The sequence below is a fragment of the Crotalus tigris genome, unplaced genomic scaffold, assembly GCF_016545835.1.
Source record: "Crotalus tigris isolate CLP2741 ecotype Arizona unplaced genomic scaffold, ASM1654583v1 scf7180000017683.1919423, whole genome shotgun sequence".
In the NCBI taxonomy this organism is placed as follows: domain Eukaryota; kingdom Metazoa; phylum Chordata; class Lepidosauria; order Squamata; family Viperidae; genus Crotalus; species Crotalus tigris.
Window position 1 is genome coordinate 655,503 of NW_024096563.1, and position 22,526 is coordinate 678,028.

The following is a 22,526-nucleotide window of genomic DNA, read 5'->3' on the forward strand; positions in this document are numbered from 1 at the left end:
TGTTCTTCAAATATCTTTTTTTAAGACAGTGGTAGACAGGACTACTCAACCGGTCCTAAGTCGAGGACTACTCAACTGGTGCAGCACCGTTTGCAGAATGGGACTTTTGGCGGGCTCAGCAGGGCAGAGACAGCCTGGACAATTCCTATTGGCTTTTGAAAGCCAATAGAATTAGACTCTATTCAAGAGAGTCTATTCTATTGCTTTCAAAAGCCAATAGAATAAAAGGGAGTAGCACAGCTAAGGAAAAGGGGGAAAAAATGGAGGACTGCGTTGTTTGGCGACCCCCGTGAAATGGTCGTTCGACCCCAAATGGGGTCCCGACCCACAGGTTGAGAACCACTGTTTTAAGACCTCCCAGTCTAATAAACAGTCCTTGGCTGTTCTGGTTCCTTCTCTCTTTTCTTCCTTCTCCTTCTTCTCCCTTCTCCCTTCTCCTTCTCCCTTCTCTCTCTTCTCCTCCTTCTCCATTCTCCTTCACTTTCTCCCTTCTCCTTCTCCTTCTCCTCCCTCTTCTCTCCCCCTTCTCTCCCCCCTCCTCTCCCCCTTCCCTTCCTCTTCTCCTTTGTTGAAGACCTCCCCATTCGACAGAACAATGCTCTCACGGGCAGCTGCAACTGGGCATCAGGTACCAAACATCTTGGGGGGCACTAAACAACTCACAAAGGGCGTCTCGTAGACCATCTGCAAAATTGAACACAGGAAAAATGAGAAATCGTTTCTTGCAGTTTCTTGCCTTTCTCAGCTCAGAAGCTGAAGGTACTCCTGGTCCACTCCACTTGTGGTTTTGTTGATAACTGGCATATGTGGGCTCCAAGCCAGACCTATTCCTTTGCATGAATTGATGCTCTGTTGAGGGAAAATGTTTCAAATGGCGCATGGAAGGGCTGTGGTGTAAACATGCTGAATTGGAGGAATGTGCTGGGCTTGATTAAAATATGATGGCTTTTGCTAAACTTGTCCAAGTCAAAGGTCAGGATTCTTAACCGGCTGTCTTAGATCAGAGTTGGCAGACTCGGAGAAGTCTGGGTGACACTCGGATTTATTTATTTTTTATTTTTTTAAAAAGCAGTGACTGAACACAATTATGGGGAACTGGGCAGAGCTGGCTGTTTTAGGAAAGGAAACCAATGTCCGGAATGCACCCGAGAGGCTAAGAATTAATAAAAGCTTTGTAAGCATTCTTTCTGCAACAAGCCCTGGCTTTCTGCTTTGCTGAACAGGGAGGTTTTGACCAGCTGACGCTGTGTGTTCTTTAACCTTTGGCTTCTGTGTAGATCACGATGCTGGAAAATGTGCCTCTGGCACGTGGCAAACACTTCATGCATCAGGTGTGGGTGTGTTTCATGACATCCCCTCCTTCAGCAGCTGGACAGTGTTTTCAGCCGGACATCAGCCCGAACTGCAGAGCAAAGCAGAAAGCTGTGCTTTGCAAACATTGCACCTTCGTTTGTACGAGCCAGAGACAGCCACAGCAGTGGAGACATAACTGGTTGTCCTCAACTTATAACCATTTCAATCAATCAGAATAGACCTGGAAGGGACCTTGGAGGTCTTCTAGTCCACTTGAGACCCTAACCCAGTGGTGGCGAACCTATGGCACGGGGGCCAGAGGTGGCACTCAGAGCCCTCTCTGTGGGCACGTGTGCCGTCGCCCCAGTCCTAGGCCTTCAGCTGGGTTTTATAAAACCTTTTCGCTTTAGGCCTCTGCTGCCGTGTGCAAAAAAAAAAAAAAAGGTTCAATCAATCAGTCAATTTAAACTTCTCGCAGAAAAAAAAAAGATCTTGCAAAGTTGGAATTGATTGATTGAACTTTTTAGTCCCACCCAGTCTGTTGTTACCGTCGCAGCCATGCCCACCCAATCGACCACACCCACCTGGCACCCGATGATGCATAAGTGGGTTTTGGGTTACAGTTTGGGCACTTGGTCTCTAAAAGGTTCGCCATCACTGCCCTATACAAATTGAGACAAGTCTCTTCTTAAAAGCCTCCAATGATGAAGCACCCACAACTTCTGAAGGCAAGCCTGTTCCACTGACTAAACACTTGGTTGGACAGAATTTAGTAGCATGAATTATATACTTAAGCACCTGTCACTCAAAGCACCCGGGGATTTTTGGATTATGGAGGTTGAAAATGATCCTCAGATCAAAATGCTAATTTCGGTAGCTCACCCTAAGTCAACTTCAAACCCCAAGAAGGTTGAGGAATTTTGGTCAGGGGGCAAAATATGCCCTACAAGGACAGATGTCAATTTTAAGAGTAAATCTCAGCGTATTTCGTTTCTGAGCATCAGCCAGGTAGAACTGCAGCTGATCCACCTATGGCAGACTGCGACCAAGTCTTGCAAAGATGTTGTGTTCTTCTTTTAGATCTTTGCCACATTCCCAAGGATTATATAATCCAAGGGTTATATCTCCTGATCTCCTGAAGATGCTTTTTTGTGTTGCAGTTCAGCTTCCTTCAGCTCCAAGGTCTGAAAGACATCATCTGCCCCCCCCCCCGCTGTGGGCTGGGGGTAAGAGAAGGCAGCACCTGCTTTGAAAAGGAGACACCCCTCCCCCCTTGCTGCTGGCTTTTCTACCCTCTTGACAACAAAGCATCTGTCCGATGCCAGATGCCCCAAAGTTGTTTGTTGATCTGCTTTAAGCAGAAGAGCTCAGAGGCCTTGAGGGACCCAGGCTGAGAGATTACCTTCCACCTTGGATGGTTACACAGAGGATTCCCTGCTTTAGTCATCACGGGTGACTCAGAAGGCCCAAGAGAAGACTTTGTTTGTGTCCCTTGAGATCATGACACAATACCTCCCAAAAAAAAAAACAAGAGAGAGAGAGTCAAAAGCCAAATTATTTAGCAAATGAGATGTTGTGATGCCTTCACTGTATCTCTGATTCCCCAGTCAATCAGCAACCTATATTTTAGATGCCTGACTTCTTATCTCATCCTGTTGCCAAACTGGATGGACAAAGTTGAGAGTAGGAGAGGCTATCCCAGCCTGATTATCTATTGTTTCATCTGGGCGCCTCCTTGTGAGAAGGCTTTGGTGGACGTCCACCTGCCCACCTGTTGGCTGCAGGTGGGCTACACAGCTTCGCTGCTCTCCTCACCCTGGGCTCAGGTCGGGCTGAATGAACGAGAGCAACCATAGCCAAAATCCAACAGGGCAGAGGGAGATGTCTAAACTCAGGCAGCGGGGCTGAGAAGCGGGAACAAAGAAAAGCTTGTTTCCTTCCCTCCCACAGATGTGATCGGGGTCATCTGTAGAAACCAAACTAGGCTGGGTGATTGAAGGTCAGCAGATGTTTACAAGGGAGCTGTATTATTATCTAACTCCTTGTTAACTCCCCCTGCAAGTGGCGTGGTTAGGTGTGGTCCTTGGCTTTAAATCCAGTTCTCTTTCTGTGTGTGTGTGTGTGTGTGTGTGTGTGTGTGTGTGTGTGTGTGTGTAGGTTGGCTTTTCCCAGAGAGCTGGATCAAGGAGAAGAAAAAAAAACACTGTGGGAAACGGTGTTCCATCCTGGAGCAAATGGCTTTGTCCGTCCTCTCTCTCTCTCTTTTTTTTCCCCACTCCTTTTCTCTCCCTCACTCCCCTCCTCACAATCTGGACAATTCCTGAGCACTGTGTGGAGGGGAGAGCTAGCAAAGCAACGGAGAAAGAGTTACGGTCAATCTGAACAATTAAGGTGGATTCTGCAGGTGGAACCTGCTCTCTGCAGTGTGGGGGGAGCAGTTCGCAATCTAAGATCAGAAGACGAAGCAGCTTGGGGTAGCATTAGAGGAAGTGAGAAAGAGAGAGGCGGACGGCTTGCTAATTTGACGCGGGAAGCTTTCCTGGGTCATGTTCTCGTGTCAACAGTTTGGAAATGCCTCACATGGCAGAGGGACCAAAGGAAGGCGTGGGTGTATCATTGATCCATGTGTGCTGATTGTACCTATATTTTTTTGGAGGAGGTGCTTTCAAATCAGGGTTCGCTCTCAACAACTGGCAGTTTTCTTGGCCAGATTTCAGTTTGCTGTTGCCTCCTGCCTAGGGCTGAGAGGGTGTGACTGGCCCAAGATTACCCAGCTAACTTGGTGTCTAGAATTCACAGTCTTCTGGTTTCTGTCCTGATGCCTTCAATATTACACCACCAGCTTAGTGGTTAAGGTGCTGGCCTAAAAACCAGGAGATGGTGAGTTCTAGTCCTGCCTTTGACATAAAAGCCAGCTGGGTGACTTTGGATCAATCACCAGGAGACGGTGAGTTCTAATCCTGCCTTTGGCATGAAAACCAGCTGGCTGGCTTTGGCCCAATCACCAGGAGACAGTGAGTTCTAGTCCTGCCTTCGGCATGAAAGCTGACTGGGTGACTTTGGACCAATCTGTGAGTTCTAGGAATCTGTGAGTTCTAGTTCCACCTTAGGAATGAAAGCCAGCTGGGTGACTTTGGGCCAATCACAAGGAGACGGTAAGCTCTAGTCCTTTCTTAGCCACGAAAACTGACTGGGTGACTTTGGCCCAATCCCTCTCTCTCAGCTGAACCTATCTCACAGGGTTGTTGTTATGGGGAAAGGAGAAGGAGGAGGAAGCATTAGGTACGTTGGCCTCTTTGAATTGCTTATAAGGTAATAAAAGTGAGATAAAAAATCCAATGAATAAAACAAAGAAATATCCAGAACCGGGATGTTTGAAATATCGAAGCAGTCCTGTGAAATCAACCCCTTCACAATGGAAAAACAGAAGGGGGGGGGGATTCCCATAGTCTGCTGGATGTATATATTATTTATACAGTACAGCGTAAATTGGTCAAGAAAGAGACTGTTGATTTAAAGCTCCTAGAAAAACCAGATGTTCATGAGTCACAGATCAGTCTGAGTGTTTCTATCATCACCTTTGAGTTTTGCTTTGAATGAAATGCTTCAATGCTTTCCTCAATCTGGGCTCAGTCCTGAATTTTCCCTTTCCCCCCCCCCTCTTTCATAGGTGGGAAAAAGTTCCAGTTTAATACCACGGAGAAACACATCACCCTCTACCACGAAAAGGGCTCTTCTTCCCTGTTCGTGGGAGCAGAAAACAAGCTTTACGTTTACAATTTGGAGGACTCCACCAGCCACGTGGTAAGGAGGCTGGGAAAGGGATGGCGAAGTTGATCATCCAAGTGTTAGCTTGAGAGTTGCAAAGTTCTCTGATCCAGCCTTCCCCAGAGGTGCTGGATTCTGGAAAACACTTCTTATCCCTTGACAATTATGAGTGACTTCCTTTTTTCCCCATCTCTGAACCATCTCTTCCCCTGGGATTGATTTAGAAAACGGCAAGGTGTTGGTAGCTAATTGCACTGCCGCAGCAACAAGAGATGAGTTGTTATGTTTTCAACCGGGGTGGAAATTTTTAGTACCTGCAGAAAGCTGTTGCAGAATGGAGTGCACCCCTTTGGTAGGCCTGCTAGCCAGAACAGAACAGAATGACAGAGTGGGAAGAGACCTACAAGGTCTTCTAATCCAGAGTTCCCCAACCTTTGGGACATCAGGGACCAATGCCCTGGAGAAAGGTTTTTCCACGGACTGGAGAGTGTGTGGTTTTGTGTGCTGCCTGCATCTCACGGATGGGGCTTTGCTGGTTTGTGCGGCCCGGTTGCTGGCATGCCACAGACCAGTACCGGTCCATGGATCGGGGGTTCGGGGGGCCCTGTTCTAATCCAAGCAGGAGACCCTACACCATTCCAGACAAATGGTTGTCCAATCTCTTCTTAAAAACCTCCAGTGTTGGAACACCCACAACTTCTGGAGGCAGGTTGTTCCACTGGTTAATTGTCCTCACTGTCAGGAGATTTCTTCTTAGTTCTAGGTTGCTTCTCTCCTTGATTACTTTCCATTTCATTGTTTCTTGTCTTATTTCTTCCCCATTTCTCTTTTGTACAGGAACGTTTTGATGCAGATAAATCCAGGCCCCTGTGTGAAAATCCCGTAAGTTTGGATTAATAGTTCCTTCCTTCCTTCCTTCCTTCCTTCCTTCCTTCCTTCCTTCCTTCCTTCCTTCCTTCCTTCCTTCCTTCCTTCCTTCCCTCCCCCCTCCCTTTTTCCTTCTTTCCTTCCTTCCTTCCTCCCTCCTCCCTCCTTCCTTTCTTTCCTTCCTTCCTTCCTTCCTCCCCCCTTCTTTCTTTCCTTTTTTCCTTCCTTTCTCCCTCCCTCCTTTCTTTCCTCCTTTCATTCCTTCCTTTCTTCCTTCCTCCCTTCCCCCCTCCCTCCTTTTTTTCCTTCTTTCTTTCCTTCCTTCCTTCCTTCCTTCTTTCCTTCCTCCCTTCTTTCCTTTCTTCTTTCCTTCCTTCCTTCCTCCCTCCCTCTCTTCTTTCTTTCCTTCTTTCCTTCCCTCCGTTCCTCCTCTTCCTCCTCCTCCTTCCTTTTCTTCACCTTCATCTTTTCTTCATTTCTTTTCCAGGAGGAGGCCACCAATTATCTCACCTTCATCGAGAAGTACCAGGACAAGGTGTTGATTTGTGGCACCAACGCCTGCAAGCCCACCTGCTGGAACTGGGTAGGGCCCGTGGTTGCCTCTTCTTCCCTTTTGTGTGGCCTTGGTGGAAAGTTGCAAAATGAGACTTGAGGAGATCATCCTTGACCTTCTTTCCTGTCCTCTGCAGGTCGATGGGAAGAAAGAGCCAGGGATGGGTGCCCAGAGCTTAGCTCCTTTTGGCCTTGATAAAAATTCCCTCGTCCTCATTGATGGTAAGTCTGATGAAGTCAAAGCTCATCGTTAGGAATCCACCAGTGAACTTCTCCAGATCATTTGTTCTTCCAAATTCACTCTAGAGTTAGTTTTACAATCCCCATGATGTTATAAAAGATCTTGGGGTGGCTTTGGGACCCCCTTTTAATTTTGTAAGTATTGAAATATTTAAATTTAAATATTTAAATAATTTAAGTATTTAAGTCTTCTATATCAGGGCTTTTCAACCAGTGGTATGGGTACCACTTGTGGTACATTGGCACCTGGCAGGTGGTACGCGAACATCCTAGAAAAGTGGTAGCAGGGGAGGGGAATGAGCTGAACCAGTGACAGCACTGCACAAGCCTGAGCAAGAGACGGCTGGAGCTGCAGGGCTGTCAGGGCTCAGTGGAACCGCCAGGATCAGCGCCAAGCTCCAGCTGATTTGCACTTCTTCAGGGCTTTCAGGGCTCAGTGGAAGCACCAGGATCAGCGCCAGGCTCCAACTGGAGCTCGGCGCTGATCCTGGCACTTCTGCTGAGCCCAGAAGAAGCGCCGATCAGCTGGAATGTTGCAGCCTCTCCAGGGTCTTGTGATTTACATTCAGATGCTTGGCAACTGATTCATATTTATGACAGTCACAGTGTCTTGGGGTCATGTGAAGTGACCAAAACCTGCTGCAATCACTCAGCAGACGGGGGGAATAAAAACCAAACACCCCCATCCCACCCCCACTGCCAATCCTCAACAGAAATGCTCACAACAATGAAAACCTCGGACAGGAGGAAGAGCGCGGCTGGGCGGGCAGGCAGGTGTTTTGCTCGGCTGTGGCTTGGAGGGCACTTTCTTCAGTGCCATTGTAACTTCAAACAGTCACTAAATGAACTGTTGTAAATCGAGGACTAACTGTACTTTATCACTTTTTCCCTTTTTTTTTAATCATCAAATTTTTGACCCCTTGCTAGGCGACTGGTGGTACTCGAATATTGCCATATCCTAAAAGTGGTACAATGGGTGAAAAGGTTGAAAAGCCCTGGTTTATATCTTTCTTATTTCTGGAATCCAAGTTCCCTCTTGAAGGGCGCGTCCTTCTGTTGGGAAGGCTCGTTGTAGACATTTCTCGTTGCACAATCCCCATGATGGAATCCCCGGGGGAAATTACATATCTTCCTTGTGAGAACTCTTTTGGGAATTGGTTGGGTGAGAAATTCTTTCAGTTTCTTCCTCATCTTCTTTCTCGTCTTACAGGCAATGACATCTATTCGACTATCCGGAAATACCAATCCAATGGACGGATTCCTCGTTTCCGGCGGGTCCGAGGAGCCGCTGAACTTTACACCAGTGACACAGTCATGAAGAGTAAGTGTTGCAGTTCTGGAGCCACAGTGTTGTACTTTCTGACCCTGGCCAAAAAATCTGACAGGGTTATAGTGCCTGGCAAGGAGGATTAAGGCAACGTGTGCAGTTAGCTCCTGCTTTGCCTTCAAGACATGCTGTGAGAACATGACTTGCCTTGAGGGCTAGCTGTAAGGCAGAATGGCTAGTCAAAAAAACCCAGTTGGCTCAGCCGGTTGATCAAGTCCTCAGAAGCTCCTTTTCAAGGAGGTTGAAGACCACCATTTCAATTTTCCCATGATGCCCTGCATTGGAAGATCATGGGGCATTGTGGGGGCCTTCTTAAAATAGGTTGTCTCCAACTACCCAGAACTGGTGCAGATCAATGTTGCTACGACCATAACTCTTCAGAGAGTGGCTTTGCCAAGGATGCCTCCAACCTCAAAAGGGATTTATCTTCTCTTCTCTGTGGGAAATTGGATTCCCCCGTTTGCAAGACTCGGTTCTCTCACAGGCAGAGAGACCAGGGGTTCTCCAGCCTCCACCAAATAGAAATTGAGCTTTGGGGCTTATGGAGGAAGACTTAAAACAAACACAACTCTTGCCCCGAGGAGTTAGAGGGAACAAGAAAGAACCATCCAGGTGTCTGCTGTGTAATTAACGTCATGGAGGATGAGTTCTTGAAAGTTGGAAATCTCTGGGGATGAGCCTCAGATGATTCAAGGTTCCTTCCCTCAGTCCCTCTGGTGGACTTTTCCATTCCCAGCTCAGGGGCCTTTCCAAACAGCACAAAAGTGACTGGCTGGGCTTCCCTCACTGCAGGGAGTTGATGTTCCTCTAGTTGCGAACTTGGCCTTTAAGCCTTGATGTAACAGAGCCCAAAGGACACAGAAGGGAGGGGTGGCCAAGCTCGGAGAAGGTCTTGGATTTCAGAAGTGCTAAACTGTCTTCTCGGGTGGAAAAACACTTATCTCTTGCCTAAACCTTCAAGTATGGTTGGACCTAGGACGTAATTGGGAGATTCAGGGAGGGCTTAGCGGATGGTGAAAACCTAGCTTGTTTGATGTGTTGGTGTTGTTGGATCTGATGATTAAATTAACTCGTTTTCTTTGTTTGCACAACTTAGTAAGCCCCAAAGCTACCAAGGTTAACCCTAACTGAGCTTGCTGTGTGAATCCAATACACCAGAGGTCCCCAACCTTTTGGGAAGCAGGGACCAGTTTCGTGGAGAAAGGTTTACGGACCAGAGGTTGGGGACTCCTGAAATACACCTGAATGGTTTTTCCCTTAATCTGGTTAAATGTGTTGAGAGTAAAACGGTTGAGAGTAACCAGGCATGGCGTGTTTTGTGAAGTTTCAGAGCTGAAAGATCTGCCCAGGCTCAGTGCTTTCTTTTTAATCTCACCGGCTCCACTTTTTCCCTCCTGCCAGATCCACAGTTTGTGAAGATTGCACCAATCAAGCAAGAAGAGGCCTACAACGACAAGATCTACTTCTTCTTTCGAGAGGACAACCCTAACTGGCCAAATAATCCTTTGGCCCCAAGGAAGATCTCCAGGGTGGCTCAAGTGTGCAAGGTCAAGAATGAGTTTTGAGAAGATTTTTGGGATACTTTGCTATGTTGGTAGCTTAGTTTTGGGTGGGAACTAGTCCCTCCACGACTGTCAACAATCCTGGGTGAACGATGGCAAGCATATTATAATGCAAACAATTTGGCTCTTCTACTTGCATCAGACATCACAATATGTAGAAGTCATTCAGTGGTATACCACTGCGTCAATGGTGCAATAATGCTAGGCTGCACTGGGCATTGTGACCTCCTGGTGGCTTGCTATGGGCTCTGCAGCAGCCAATGGGGTCTATGGCTTAGAGCCAGAGATGAATCCAGTCATGGTGGCTTCTTCAATCAATGATGTCAGAAGCAAAGAATCAGGACCATTCATAAGGTTGCAACATAAAATATTTATTCAAGGTTATGCACAAGATTCTGGTTAACTAAAGTTCAGCACAAAAATGGCACCAGATCAGGGTCAATGGAATTCAGGAGGGGCTGGACTTGGAGCGCTTATGGGAACGCAATGATCCTAAGCTGATGACATGCTTAACTCCTCCCTTCTAGCTTTGCCTGCTCTTCTCTTACAAATGATCACTTAGCAGAATGCATGAACCAATTTGGATCTTCTCATTCCCCTGGAAGATTTTATATCTGAATTTAGATTTGTGCAAAAGGAATGGGAATGCTGGTGAAATGAGATGCTGTCCTTCCAAACTATCTCTGATTACTTTTTGACCTTGAGCTATAAATGGCTTCCGCAAATATCACATTTAATTCTCTGTTTTCCAAAAAAGATTAGAAGGGCCACCCAAAGCTCAGGAGAGATTTTTTTTGCTGCTCTCCTAGTAAACGTCTTCTTCCTTTCTCTCTGCAGGGTGACAAAGGGGGCAATGGGTCCTTTTCAGCAGCCAAGTGGACAACACTCCTGAAGGCCACGTTGCTCTGTGTGGACTCAGCCACTAAACGAAACTTTGAGTGGCTTCAAGACGTCTTTATCGTTGAATCGGACCAATGGTTTCAGACAAAGATCTACGGGCTTTTCCTCAATGAGTGGTGAGTCTTTTGCTCCTTGACCATAAATCACCACCAAGGGACTTTGGGTTGGCTTTCATCAAGGAGGTGGAGAACCTTCTTCCCTTGCAGGAACTTTTCTTCCTTCTTCCCCGTTTTTTCCTGGTGGCATGGAATTAGACTATGGCAAGGGCCTCACTTTTATTGGCAATGTGAAATGCCATAAAAAAGAAGAGTTCCCATTGATGGAAGGCTGGTTCCTTGTGTCTCCTTTCCACAGGGGTTACTCGGCAGTCTGCGTCTATTCCGTTAGTGACATCAGCGAACACTTCAGAACGTCTCCCCTGAAAAACTACAGTGGAAAAAGCCCTGCTGTGAAGCCAGGACAGGTAAAAAGCAGTGATGAACATTGGGTGGAAAAGTGATCCTTCCAATATGTATCAACAAAGCATTTGTTTAAAAATGCATTGCATGCCATGCTCTGTCTATCCAGTCCAAATTACCAGGGAATGAATGTTAGCTTCAGAAAATGAACATTGTACTCATTTTCCTTTTCGTTTTTTCTCTCACTAGTCACATATGTAACATTTAGGAGCAGTTCTTTTCTGAACACTTGTCTACTCCAGTTTAAAGCACATCTCCACCATGTCACACTGGAGCAAACTGGGGCTCCATCCATCCATCCATCCATCCATCCATCCATCCATCCATCCATCCATCCATCATCTCTTTCTTTCTCTGAACCCTCCACTATTCATCCATCCATCTGTCCATCCATCTTTCCATCCTAGTTCTCTGTCTCTCTATTCATGCATCCACCTATCCATTGTCATCTCTCTCTCTGTCTTTTTATCATTCACCATCCATCCATTCGCTCATCCACTTCTCTCTTTCTCCAACCCTTCATCATTCAACCATTTCTCTACCTATCCCTACATCCCACCTTTTTCTCTCTCGACTCCCTCCCTCCCTCCATTTCTTCCTTTCTTCCTTCTTTCCTCTCTTCTCTCCCTTGTCTCTCCTCCCTCCATCCCTCCCTCCCTCCCTCTCTTCCTTCCTTCCTTCCTTCCTTCCTTCCTTCCTTCCTTCCTTCCTTCCTTCCTTCCTATCACCCATTTCTTTCCTGCCCTGTCTCTATTCTACTTTCCTATCTATACAATCTGCCTACCTATCCAATTCTTGGTGTCTTTTCTGACATATTTGACTGTGCTCCCATCCTCCCTACCCGTGACAGGTTTGTGAAAAGGATGGACATGTCTGCAGTATTAGCTGTTGAGTATCCCCACTGCTTTAGTCATTCTGAAAACAGGACTCCAGTCCTCACGGCTTGCAAACCTGCAGACCGATTAAGCTTTTAGTAAATCAAAAGCCCAAAGAGCGTGTAATGTTGGGTCTCTATGGAACTCTTTCTCTATTCATCTCCTTATTATCATCTCTGTGAATTTCTTGACAGTGTCTAGAAGGAAATGAAAAGACTCCACCTGAGACTTTCAAAGTGATTGACAGCTATCCAGAGTTGGCCGCCCAAATGAATGGGAAAATTGTCTTCTACAGCAAACATCACTACCAGCAACTCGGCGTCCACCAGGTTGAGGCAGCAAATAATAAGATCTACAATGTTCTGTATTTAGCCACAGGTAAGCCACAAAGCCATCCGTAATGTGCCTGTTGTAGTTGTAGAAGTGGTGGGTGAAAGTTTTGGTAGGAAGGCTCTGTGGCTGTACGAGAGATCTTCTCAACTCAACATAAAGGCATTTGTGGTGTTTGTGTGTGTGTGTGTGCCTTCTTCTACAAACAGTATACAACTTTGGCTCAGCTGCTCTCCCCCTTGTTTTGTAGCCAGACTCCTGAAACCTGTCCTCTTCAACTTAGCAAGTGCTGGGCCCTGTAGCTCTCTCTGGATTACCTCTCTCTTGGTTTGACCCAGATAAAGGTTAGATTGCAACAGCTGAGGATGTAGCTATGAATCAGAGTTGGAGAAATGGGTAGTGGGAATTCTCTGATGTTGGATTTTCATTTGTATTCTCCCTTCAGCAGCCTTCTCAGTGCTGTGATCTTGGAAAACGGAGATTTGATGTCAGGTTGCACACTGAACAATTGCCTGTCCTGACAGCTTTGGGTGTGATGGGCTACACCAGGGGTAGGCAACCTTGGCTCTTTTATGACTGGTGGACTTCAACTCCCAGAAGTCCTGAGCCAGCATGGCTTAACATGGAAACCTCTCCATTTCTCCTCAGCATGGCTGGCTCAGGAATTCTGGGAGTTGAAGTCCACAAGTCATAAAAGAGCCAAGGTTGCCTACCCCTGTCCTAGGAGGAGCAGATGGAGAATAGAAGTGGGATTCAGGTCTCTATCTAAGCAGAGATTGGCCTATTTCAAGGGTAGGCAACCTTGGCTCTTTTATGACGTGTGGACTTCAACTCCCAGAATTCCTGAGCCAGCAATACTGAGGGGAAAGGGAAAGGTTTCCAAGCTGAGCCATGTTGGCTCAGGAATTCTGGGAGTTGAAGTCCACCAGTCATAAAAGAGCCAAGATTGCCTACCCCTGGGCTATACTGTTGAGTGTTGTTGCTTTCTGTGTGACTGGCCTGCCTGTATCGGGTTTGTGTCTCTCTTGCTTATCCGGGGTGAGGTTGGTTAAGAATTGTGTGATCAAATGAGAGATTGTGGCCATCTGCTCCACTTTCATCTTTTTTTTTTTTTGGAAGCTTCTGGCTATTTCTTGAATGAGAACTCTTATGGAGAATTCTTGTTTGATTGCTGGGATAAGACCATAATATGGGAATTGGTCAAGGATGGAAGAGCAGGAGAAAAGTTCCTTTCTAAAGGGTTATATCAGGGGTGTCAAACTGCTGGCCCACAGGCCAGAGACTTCATCCCAAAACTGCGCCCACCCCATTGGCGGCAATGGAGAAAAAGCTCCCATATGTCGCGCGACGTCATGTGACGTTGCAAGTTTGACATGCCTGGGTTATAAAGTCAAATGTACTCAAATCCATCAAAGTGGAGAACGTCATCTTGCCTCTCTGGTCCACTTGAGTCTTGTCATCCATTCTTATGGATTGACAAAACGTTAATTTTGTTGTTTTCTCAAACTATAAAATACAAAGAGAAAATTCTAGCAAGTAATAGAAAACTAGAAGAAAGGAAAGGGAAAAGAAAAAAGGCACCAACTTCCAACTCTCTTTAGCACAGGAGAAGATAACAATTTTTTTACTTTTACACAACAGTGTGTGCAAACCTACTCTACAACAATAAACCTGTCTAATTAGCAGAAGCAAAAGCAAAATTTCGTTTTTCTTTTTCATTGCAAGCACAAAATCCAGAAGCAGTTTCAAAACAGAAACAGGATTAGATATATTCTCTTCTTTGGACAAAAGACTCAGTTTGACCATCTCTGCTTCTCTTTACTGTGGGGAATAATATACACCTTTATTGTCTCATGAACCTTTATCCTAATTCATATTAAGGGAATATGATTTCGTGGGTTTTTTTTCCCCCTCACCATCCATGTCCGTGTTTTCTTCTTGCTAATCCTTCTTTCTCCTCATCTCACATACAGACAAAGGAAGCATCCATAAGGTGGTCGTCTTGCCAAAAGGACCCATGAATATTCTGGAAATCCAGCCTTTCCAATCCCAGGCAGGCATCCTTGCCATGATTTTAGACCACACAAGGGTAAGAAAGCCTTCACAGCATGGAGACTCAATCACAACGAGTAGTCAGCACATGAGCGTCCAGCTGTTGTTGGACTCTGGTTTCCAGCTTCTTTATCATTGTTCCTTCTAGCCAAGATGCCAAGTATTGGTTTCATGACCTCGGGATGGCTGCCCATTTTCCACGGCTGGTTGACTATCTCTTGATGGGTCAAGAAAGCTCATTTCAATGGCTCCTTTGTTTTATTTTGCAGAATGAATTAATTGTGGCTTCGGCCAACGAGGTGGTGCAGCTCCCCATGGCCTCTTGTGGGGCATATGAGAACAACTGTGGGAGCTGTGTGCTCTCCAGAGACCCCTACTGTGGATGGATCAATGAGGAATGTACTTCTATTTATGAGCAGGAAAATGGGTAGGTTACATAATTTATATAATTGGTTTGATGGTGACATGGCACGTCTTAAACCAGACAAGTGTTTCTAAAACATAAGTGCAATGTCACTTTCTCAGTTGGGTGTATACACGCAACTGTGGTCCATTAAGTCAGGTAAAGATCTTATGGGCTATATTCCCACATGCTAAGCTTGGTTGGTGTTGACCTTTTTTGAATGGCTTCTCTCTTGCATGAACCCAACCAAGTTGATTGCTACTATAATAATAGTAGTAGTAAAGTTGGAAGGGACCTTGGAGGTCATCTAGTCCAACCCCCTGCTCAGGCAGGAAACCCTATACCTTTTCAGACAAATGGCTGTTCCAGTCTCTTCTTAAAAACTTCCAGTGTTGGAGCATTCACCGCTTCTGGAGGCAGGTTGTTCCACTGGTTAATTGTTCTCACTGTCAGGAAGTTTCTCCTTAGTTCTAGGTTGCTTCTCTCCTTGATGAGTTTCCATCTGTTGTTTCTTGTCCTGCCTTCAGGTGCTTTGGAGAATAGCTTGACTCCCTCTTTTTGGGGGCAGCCCTTGAGATATTGGAATACTGCTATCATGTCCCCCCTTGTCCTTCTCTTCGTTAAACTAGACATACCCAATTCCAGCAACTGTTCCTTATATGTTTTAGCCTCCAGTCCCCTAATCATCTTTGTTGCTCTTCTCTATACTCTTTCTAGAGTCTCAACTGAACTAGCTACTGAACTAGTTTATTGTACAAACCTAGAAAAGTGGTTAATTTAGCAACCCAGTAAAAATGTATAAAAATGGGGCCTCCGAATAAGGCAATGAAATTTTCTTCATTGATTATGAATCTTCAGCTATTTTTTTTTGACCAGCTAAACAAATGTAAACAATCACATAACTACTGCATATCTTTGATGAAGATGCAGCAGGCTGACCCTTTGAGGGCCTAATTTATGAAGGAATATGATGTTTAACTTGATTTTTCATTTTTTTTAGAACTTTATTGCAGTCTCTAAGCCATGATGTCCCTCGAAACATTTGTCCTACTTCAAACAACTTGACATCCGAAGGTAATATTCACAAAAAAAAAACAACCTTGAGTGTACTTAAGAAGAAGGCGGCAGCAGATGTTTCCTGCAAAAAATCTGTGAAAATACATTTTAAAAAGCCCACAAGAAATTAGGAAAAAGAAGAGGTGGGGGGGGGGAATGAGGTTTTGTTAGAAAGAATGGCCTCCGGACAAAGTGTTGAAGTAGCAGTGGATTGCAAGAAAAAAAAAAGTTTGTGATTTTAGAATGAACAGAAATAATCATTAACTGAGCTGCTATTCTGAAAGTTGATGGAGGCTTATAAAAATCACCACATTCAGTTTCATTTGTTCGTTAAGTTTGGTAACTGCCTCAAACTTTGGTGAAGTGAAACAAATGAGGAATCACACAACCCTGAAATAATCAGTTAAAAATATACAGAAATGTGAAGGTACTCATGTGCTAATCAGCTGAAAGCTTGTTGGAAAAGGAAGGTTTTCAGGCTTTTCCTGAAAGTAGGGTACCATCTGAACCTCCAGAATTAGCATCTTCTATAACAGAGGTCCCCAACCTTTTGGGCATCAAGGACCAGTTCCGTCGAGAGAGGTTTTTCCACGGACCGGAGGATGCGTGGTTTTGTGTGCTGCCTGCGTCCCATGAATGGGGCCTTGCTTGTTTGTGCGAACCGGTTGCTGGCATGCCATGGCATGGTACCGGTCCACGGACCGGGGGTTGGGGACCCCTGTTCTATAATATGGAGGAAACCACAGAGAAGGCCAGCCATGAACCTTGGACAGGGAAGGGATTCTTAGCCAGTTTTCCCAAGAAGACCAGACCAGACCAATAAACAATTTTAATTTGTTGGGTTTGGCGACAAATATGAAAAGAGGCCCTCTAATGAGGCTGGCTTGACAATAGATGTGGAGCAGACAATCTCTTCGCAACCTGAAAAAAAGACTTCATGGGAACTACCACAAGACTCTAGCCTGAGGGCTTTGAAAGATATTGAGACTCTAGAATAAGGGTGTCAAACTGGTGGTCGGTGGGCTGGATGTGTCATGCACAGACTATGCCCACCCTTGGGTCAACACCCCAGGTCAACACCCCAGCTTTGCAAAGGCAAAAAATGTCACGATACCTCACAATACCTCATGTGTGACACGATTGAAAGAGTGCTCTAGAAAGAGTGCAGAGAAGAGCAACAAAGATGAATAGGGGGCTGGAGGCTAAAACATGTGAGGAACGGTTGCAGGAATTGGGTATGGCCAGTCTAGAGAAAAGGAGGACTAGGGGTGACATGATAGCAGTGTTCCAGTATTTGAGGGGATGTCACAAAGAAGAGGGGGCTCAACTTATGTTCCAAAGCACCAGAAGGTAGGACAAGAAACAACGGATGGAAACTAATCAAGAAGAGAAGCAACCTAGAACTAAGGAGAAACTTCCTGACAGTGAGGACAATTAACCAGTGGAACAGTTTGCTGCCAGAAGTTGTGGGTGCTCCATCAGTGGAGGTTTTTAAGAAGAGACTGGACAGCCATTTGTCTGGAATGGTACAGGGTGTCCTCCTTGAGCACGGGGTTGGACTAGAAGACCTCCAAGGTCACTTCCAGCTCTGTTTTTCTGGTTGTTTAAAAGGAGATGAGAAATAGTCACAAAAGGAGACAAAGATACCCAGTCCATCTCACCACTGATCTTTCCTTTTTTCCTCTTTCCTTCCTTTTGCCCAGGAAACAGCAGCAGCCCATCCTCAAAGAATGTCAATGTGACTCTAAATTCCCGTTATTTCTTGACTTGCTCTCAAGAATCTCATTATGCTAATTACACTTGGTTCCATAATGACCGGCCAGTTGCACACTGTAGTTCTGGACACCGTCACTGCCTTCATTTCATTGACAATATGACCGACCAGCTCTATGGCAAGTATTCCTGCGTATCTAGAGAAGACTGGTTCTATCAGACAGTCCTAACTGAATACCTGGAGAATCCCTCTAAGGACACAGAGTACAAGCTTGCAAGATCAGTGGGACTTGCCTCCGTGCCATCTTTATCGTTCTGGCTGGGCTTACTGCACATGATAGGCATAGTCTTGATCATCCAGTAAAGCCTGATCTTCTGTGGACCTTCACACCATGTCCCTACTTGGCTGGATATTCAGGAACATTTCTACTGAAGACATCTCACCATTCAGATGGTTGTAGAGCTGAGGATCGAAGGTCAGTGCAGATGGTCTTCAAAGCAACATCTTCTTGATCTTCTTGACATCTGGATGGAGGCAAGGGAGAAGAAGAGACTCTTTTCCTGAAAGAGAAGGAAAATGATTGATATCCTCAGAGTCACTTGTTGAGATGGGTGGTTCTGTAAATTGGACAATTAACATCATAAGTAAATGTATCAGGCAAGAAGAACATGGAAACCCTGTGGTGGCCTTGACTAATCTAACCTCAAAAATGAAGATGAGTTTCCTAGAAGCAGATTAGGATTTACAAGGTCTATTTGCACATGATCTCTGCCAGAAGACTGGCCGGTGGCTTTTCAACTCCTTCCCATCCGTCCATTTGTAGAACAAGCTTGATTCCATGTTTGTGCAGGGATCCACTTTGAGAAAATGGCATTTTCAATTCTCCACCACCTTCGTTGGTGTTACTGCTGCTTATTAAAGAAAATAGCGAGTGCCAGCTAAAGCTGCCCAGGTCTATAGGCCATAAACTTTTGGAAAAATACCTTTTTGTATTTCAGAATAGTTGCAGAATATTTATTTATTGTATTTTCTCTTTGTGAAAGAGAAAGCTTCCAATTCTTTGCTTTGTAAACATTTGTCCCTGACCTATATTGTGTATTTCCCCCAATTCAATTGCATCCTGTTTCTTTAAATAATTGTGGTCTGTTTGTTGTTTTTGCTTTTTTTTTAAAAAAAAAATAATCCACCCAATTTCTTCCTTTGGAAGTCGTGGTTTCATGTTCCTTGGTCGATGAAGGTTTTCAATCATCTAAAGATGGACTAGAAGAGCTAGTGGCAAATGCCCAGATTTCAAGAGGGTGGGGGAAAGAAGAAGCAATGGTTGAACATCTGAGGTGGAGAAGTTCTGATTCCTGGAGAACAGACCTTAAAGAGGAGCAGAGACTTTTTTGGGTAAATCTTTGCAATGAAGTTGTCCAATCTGGTGCAAAATTGCTCACCTTATGGCGGACCAAGCGTCATCCTTAAGCCACTTCCCAAGGCTCACTTGTGATCCAACCCTTGTTATGGGACCATTGTTTGGAGAATCAACTGTGAAATGAATCAGTCCTCTTTCCATTGAGTACCTCTTGGTCTTTCCATTGAGTACCTCTTGGTCTGTGCTACACTACATTTTTTTTTTTAAAAAAAAGAGCCATTCCTTATTTCGCTTCAGTACATTTCTTTGTTGTCAATATTGTTATTTTGTGGTCCTTCAATACACTTTGAGCTGCTGTAACCCTTGATTATGAACAGAAGGGACCCAAAGCAAGTGTGTTTTGTGGGGAAAGGCAATCAAAAAAGTTAAGATGGCGGCTGCCTGATAGAAGGGGGTGGGGCTTTAATCACATGGCTGTGGATGCCATTTTGAAGGGGGGAGTTTGACGCACATTTCTCATGGATACCTCTGAACCAAAGACTTATTCCCTTTTTTTTTTATATAGTTTTGCTTCCCATTTCTTTGTACCTGAATGTATTTTTTAAATAGAGAGCTTTAAAAATAAACGAATAAAATGTTTTCAGAATCCACTGGAGTAAAGTCTACATTTCTTAACTCTTTTGGGACTTACCAGTCTGTGAATTCTCATTGTGGATGCTTCAATCCATCCAAATCACAACTGCATGTAGACACCTCAGATGTTTTACATGCTCTTTTTACTGGGGTAATATGGATGTTAAAAAATATATACAAGGTGTCCTTGACTTAGGATCGGGCACTTAATGACCAGTCAAAGTTATGACAGATCTCCCCAGGGCTTATTTATAACTTGGATTTGAAGTTCTGACAGCTGCTTCCCCCGGATCATGTGATTGCTTTTTGAGCACTTGGTAACAATCCACAGTTATGGCCATTTTCCACAACCTATAGTCACGTGACTGCGATTTGGAGCTTTTTTTGTTGTTGTTGGAAACTGGCTTTTACTTCCATTTTCTAGCAAAAAAAAAAAAAAAACAGCCATTGGGTGAAATGGCTTTGTTTAACAACTGTCATATTTGCTTAACAACTGCAGCGTTAGTTAACAAGCACCACCACACAAACGTTGTAAAATCGGATGCGGTCTGTCATGCCTCTGTCCGAGCCTGACTCTGAGGACTCTGAGGACGACATGGAGTTCCCTGATGAGGCCCAGGAAGGGGTGTCTGTGCTTCGGAGGACTGTGGGGAGGAGCAGGCTGAGGCAGGCCAGGGCCCTTCAGGTTTGGAACAGGGAAGGCAGAGCTGAGGCGAGGAACAAAGCCCCTCCCCACCAGATCCCAGAGCAAGGAGAGCAGAGAGGAGGAGGAGGGAACAACGGAGGCAGGCTCACTTGCTTGGGAAAAGAGCGGCCCGCCCCACTCCACAAGGCACACTTGGGGAGTAGGTATTTAAGGAGACACTGTGGGGTGGGGCATTTGCCAGGAACAAAAGTGAAATCTTGAGATAGTGTCTCTTGTAATCTGGACACTTTGTATTCTGGATCAGTTTGCTTTCTGCTGATCTCTCCTTGCAGTCTGCAGTTTTGCAGTTTGCAGTTCACAGGCAAGCTGGGAGTTGAAAGGATTATAGGTTTGCTTGTTATCTGTTTTACTTTAAAGAACCGAGTAAACTTCCCTGGCTGTTTTATTGAACTTCTGCCAGCATATGTGGGGGCTGTTGGGTGAACATTGGCAGTGCCTACAAAGACACTTGTTCTGACCAGCTAAGAGCTTTGTCTCCGTTTGGGGCCCTGGGTCATCACACAGTCACAGGGTGACCCGCTTAAGTACCACCACGGCTTATGACCATAATTCTGAGCTCAGCTACAGTTGTAACCCTGGGGCTACCTCAACAAATATCTGCTGTCACCCGACTGGCCATAATTAACCAATGCAATTACCCTGAACCAAGAGCTCCTTCTTTTTTTTCTGTTTCTTTACAACTTTAGCTAAGCCACTTTTTCTCCTGAATCTTAGAATTTCCTTGTAAAAGAATTGGGCAATGAGACGAGAGCTTAGCCAAAAATCTTATAGAGGTTTGACCCTGACTGGGTGTCTAGGATGGGACTCAGATTGTAAGTTATTTTTGGTTGTACTCTTGTACACATTTCTTTTGAAGTCTGCCCACAGGCTCTCTGGGGAATAGTTCCTTCTCCTTTTCCTGTTCTATTGTGATGGTATTTTGGATCTATATAGAGAACTCAAAATTTGTCTTGTTTTTATCCTGCTTCCTCCTTTTTTTTTTGTTTCTTGGTTCCGCTCCTAATATAATGCGCGCACACACAGCTCTATTTATGCTGATGGCTTCAGCGGCTTTTATAGCCTTCCATTTTTCAGTTCCTCAATAAAATAAAAAGAACTAAAAATAAAAGCATCAACAGAAAATACTGGAGATGAGTCAGAACGTCTAGGAGTTTTCCTTAGCCTCTTGTCCTTGATGGAAATATCTCCCTTGCTGAATCTGCTAGGAGAACCATAGAATTATAGAATGGAAGGGTTGTGAAAGATCTTAGCAACCATCTAACTCAGTGTTTCTCAAACTGGGCAAATTTAAAACTTGTGGACTTCAATTCCCAGAATTCCCCAGCCAGCCAGCCAGCATGGGTTCAAGTCCACACCTCTTGAAGTTGCCCAGGTTAAGAAACACTGAGCTAACCTACAACTTGCCCAGTGCAGGTGTGAATACTGATAACAAAAGGACGCCAATTATACCTCTCTATGTTGGACAACCTGATCATCAAATTGAGATGTAACTTCGAATGTTCACTAAATGAACGATTGTAAGCCAAGGATCGCCTGTACAACCTATACACAAGAATCTAGTCAAGTCAACAGTCAGCACTAAATTGGCATTAGATGAGGGTCAACAGAATTCAAGAGAAGGCTGGACTTGGGTCTCTTGCGGCAACGCACAGATTCCAGACTGATGACCTGTTTAATCCCGCCCTTCAGCTCTGCCTCTTCTTCTTCCTATACAAAGAAACCGATTGTGGGTTGAACTCCTATTTTAATTTTTCTTGGGATCTGTTCGGATATATAGATAGACCTCATTTTACAACAGTTCATTTAGTGACCACTCAGTTGTGGTCATTGGCACATACGTATAGTCAAGGCCATGGTTTTCCCAGTTGCAATGTATGGATGTGAAAGTTGGACTATAAGAAAGGCTGAGCACCAAAGAATCGAGGTCTTTGAACTATGATGCTGGAGAAGACTCCTGCGAGTGCCCTGGACTGCAAGGCGATCCAACCAGTCAGTCCTGGAGGATATCAAGCCTGACTCTCTTTAGAAGGCCAAATCCTGAAGTTGAAACTCAAGTCCTTTGGCCACCTAATGAGAAGGAAGGACTCACTGGAGAAGAGCCTGATGCTGGGAAAGATGGAGGGCAATAGAAGAACGGAACGACAAAGAACGAGGTGGCTGGATGGAGTCACTGAAGCAGTAGGTGTGAGCTTAATTGGACTCCAGAAGATGGTAGAGGACAGGAAAGCCTGGAGGAACGTTGTCCATGGGGTCGTGATGGGTCGGACACGACTTTGCAACTAACAACAACAGTTGTAGTCATAAGGAGGACTGTAAAGTGCATTTACTCTAACTACATGGGTGTTTCTACTCCATCAGATCTTCCTGGGTTGAAGATGCTAAGCCTCCAATTTTTGAAACGGGGTTTCCCATCTAGGCTGGCTATTTACACAT

At 45.1% G+C, this 22,526-nt stretch overlaps 1 protein-coding gene across 1 annotated transcript in view; it reads left to right on the top strand.

Annotated features, from left to right (window-relative positions):
* SEMA7A (semaphorin 7A (John Milton Hagen blood group)) overlaps positions 1-19,402 on the top strand; it is a 36,958-nt gene extending 17,556 nt beyond the window's left edge. The window contains exons 2-14 of the mRNA XM_039337553.1: positions 4,964-5,097; positions 5,899-5,943; positions 6,416-6,511; positions 6,618-6,702; positions 7,931-8,041; positions 9,449-9,594; positions 10,447-10,625; positions 10,864-10,972; positions 12,037-12,220; positions 14,146-14,261; positions 14,494-14,651; positions 15,628-15,701; positions 17,387-19,402. Of these exons, the coding sequence (XP_039193487.1) occupies positions 4,964-5,097; positions 5,899-5,943; positions 6,416-6,511; positions 6,618-6,702; positions 7,931-8,041; positions 9,449-9,594; positions 10,447-10,625; positions 10,864-10,972; positions 12,037-12,220; positions 14,146-14,261; positions 14,494-14,651; positions 15,628-15,701; positions 17,387-17,760 (1,811 nt within the window). The 3' untranslated portion in view covers positions 17,761-19,402. The remainder of the gene's footprint in view (positions 1-4,963; positions 5,098-5,898; positions 5,944-6,415; positions 6,512-6,617; positions 6,703-7,930; positions 8,042-9,448; positions 9,595-10,446; positions 10,626-10,863; positions 10,973-12,036; positions 12,221-14,145; positions 14,262-14,493; positions 14,652-15,627; positions 15,702-17,386) is intronic.
* The last annotated feature ends 3,124 nt before the right edge of the window (positions 19,403-22,526 follow it).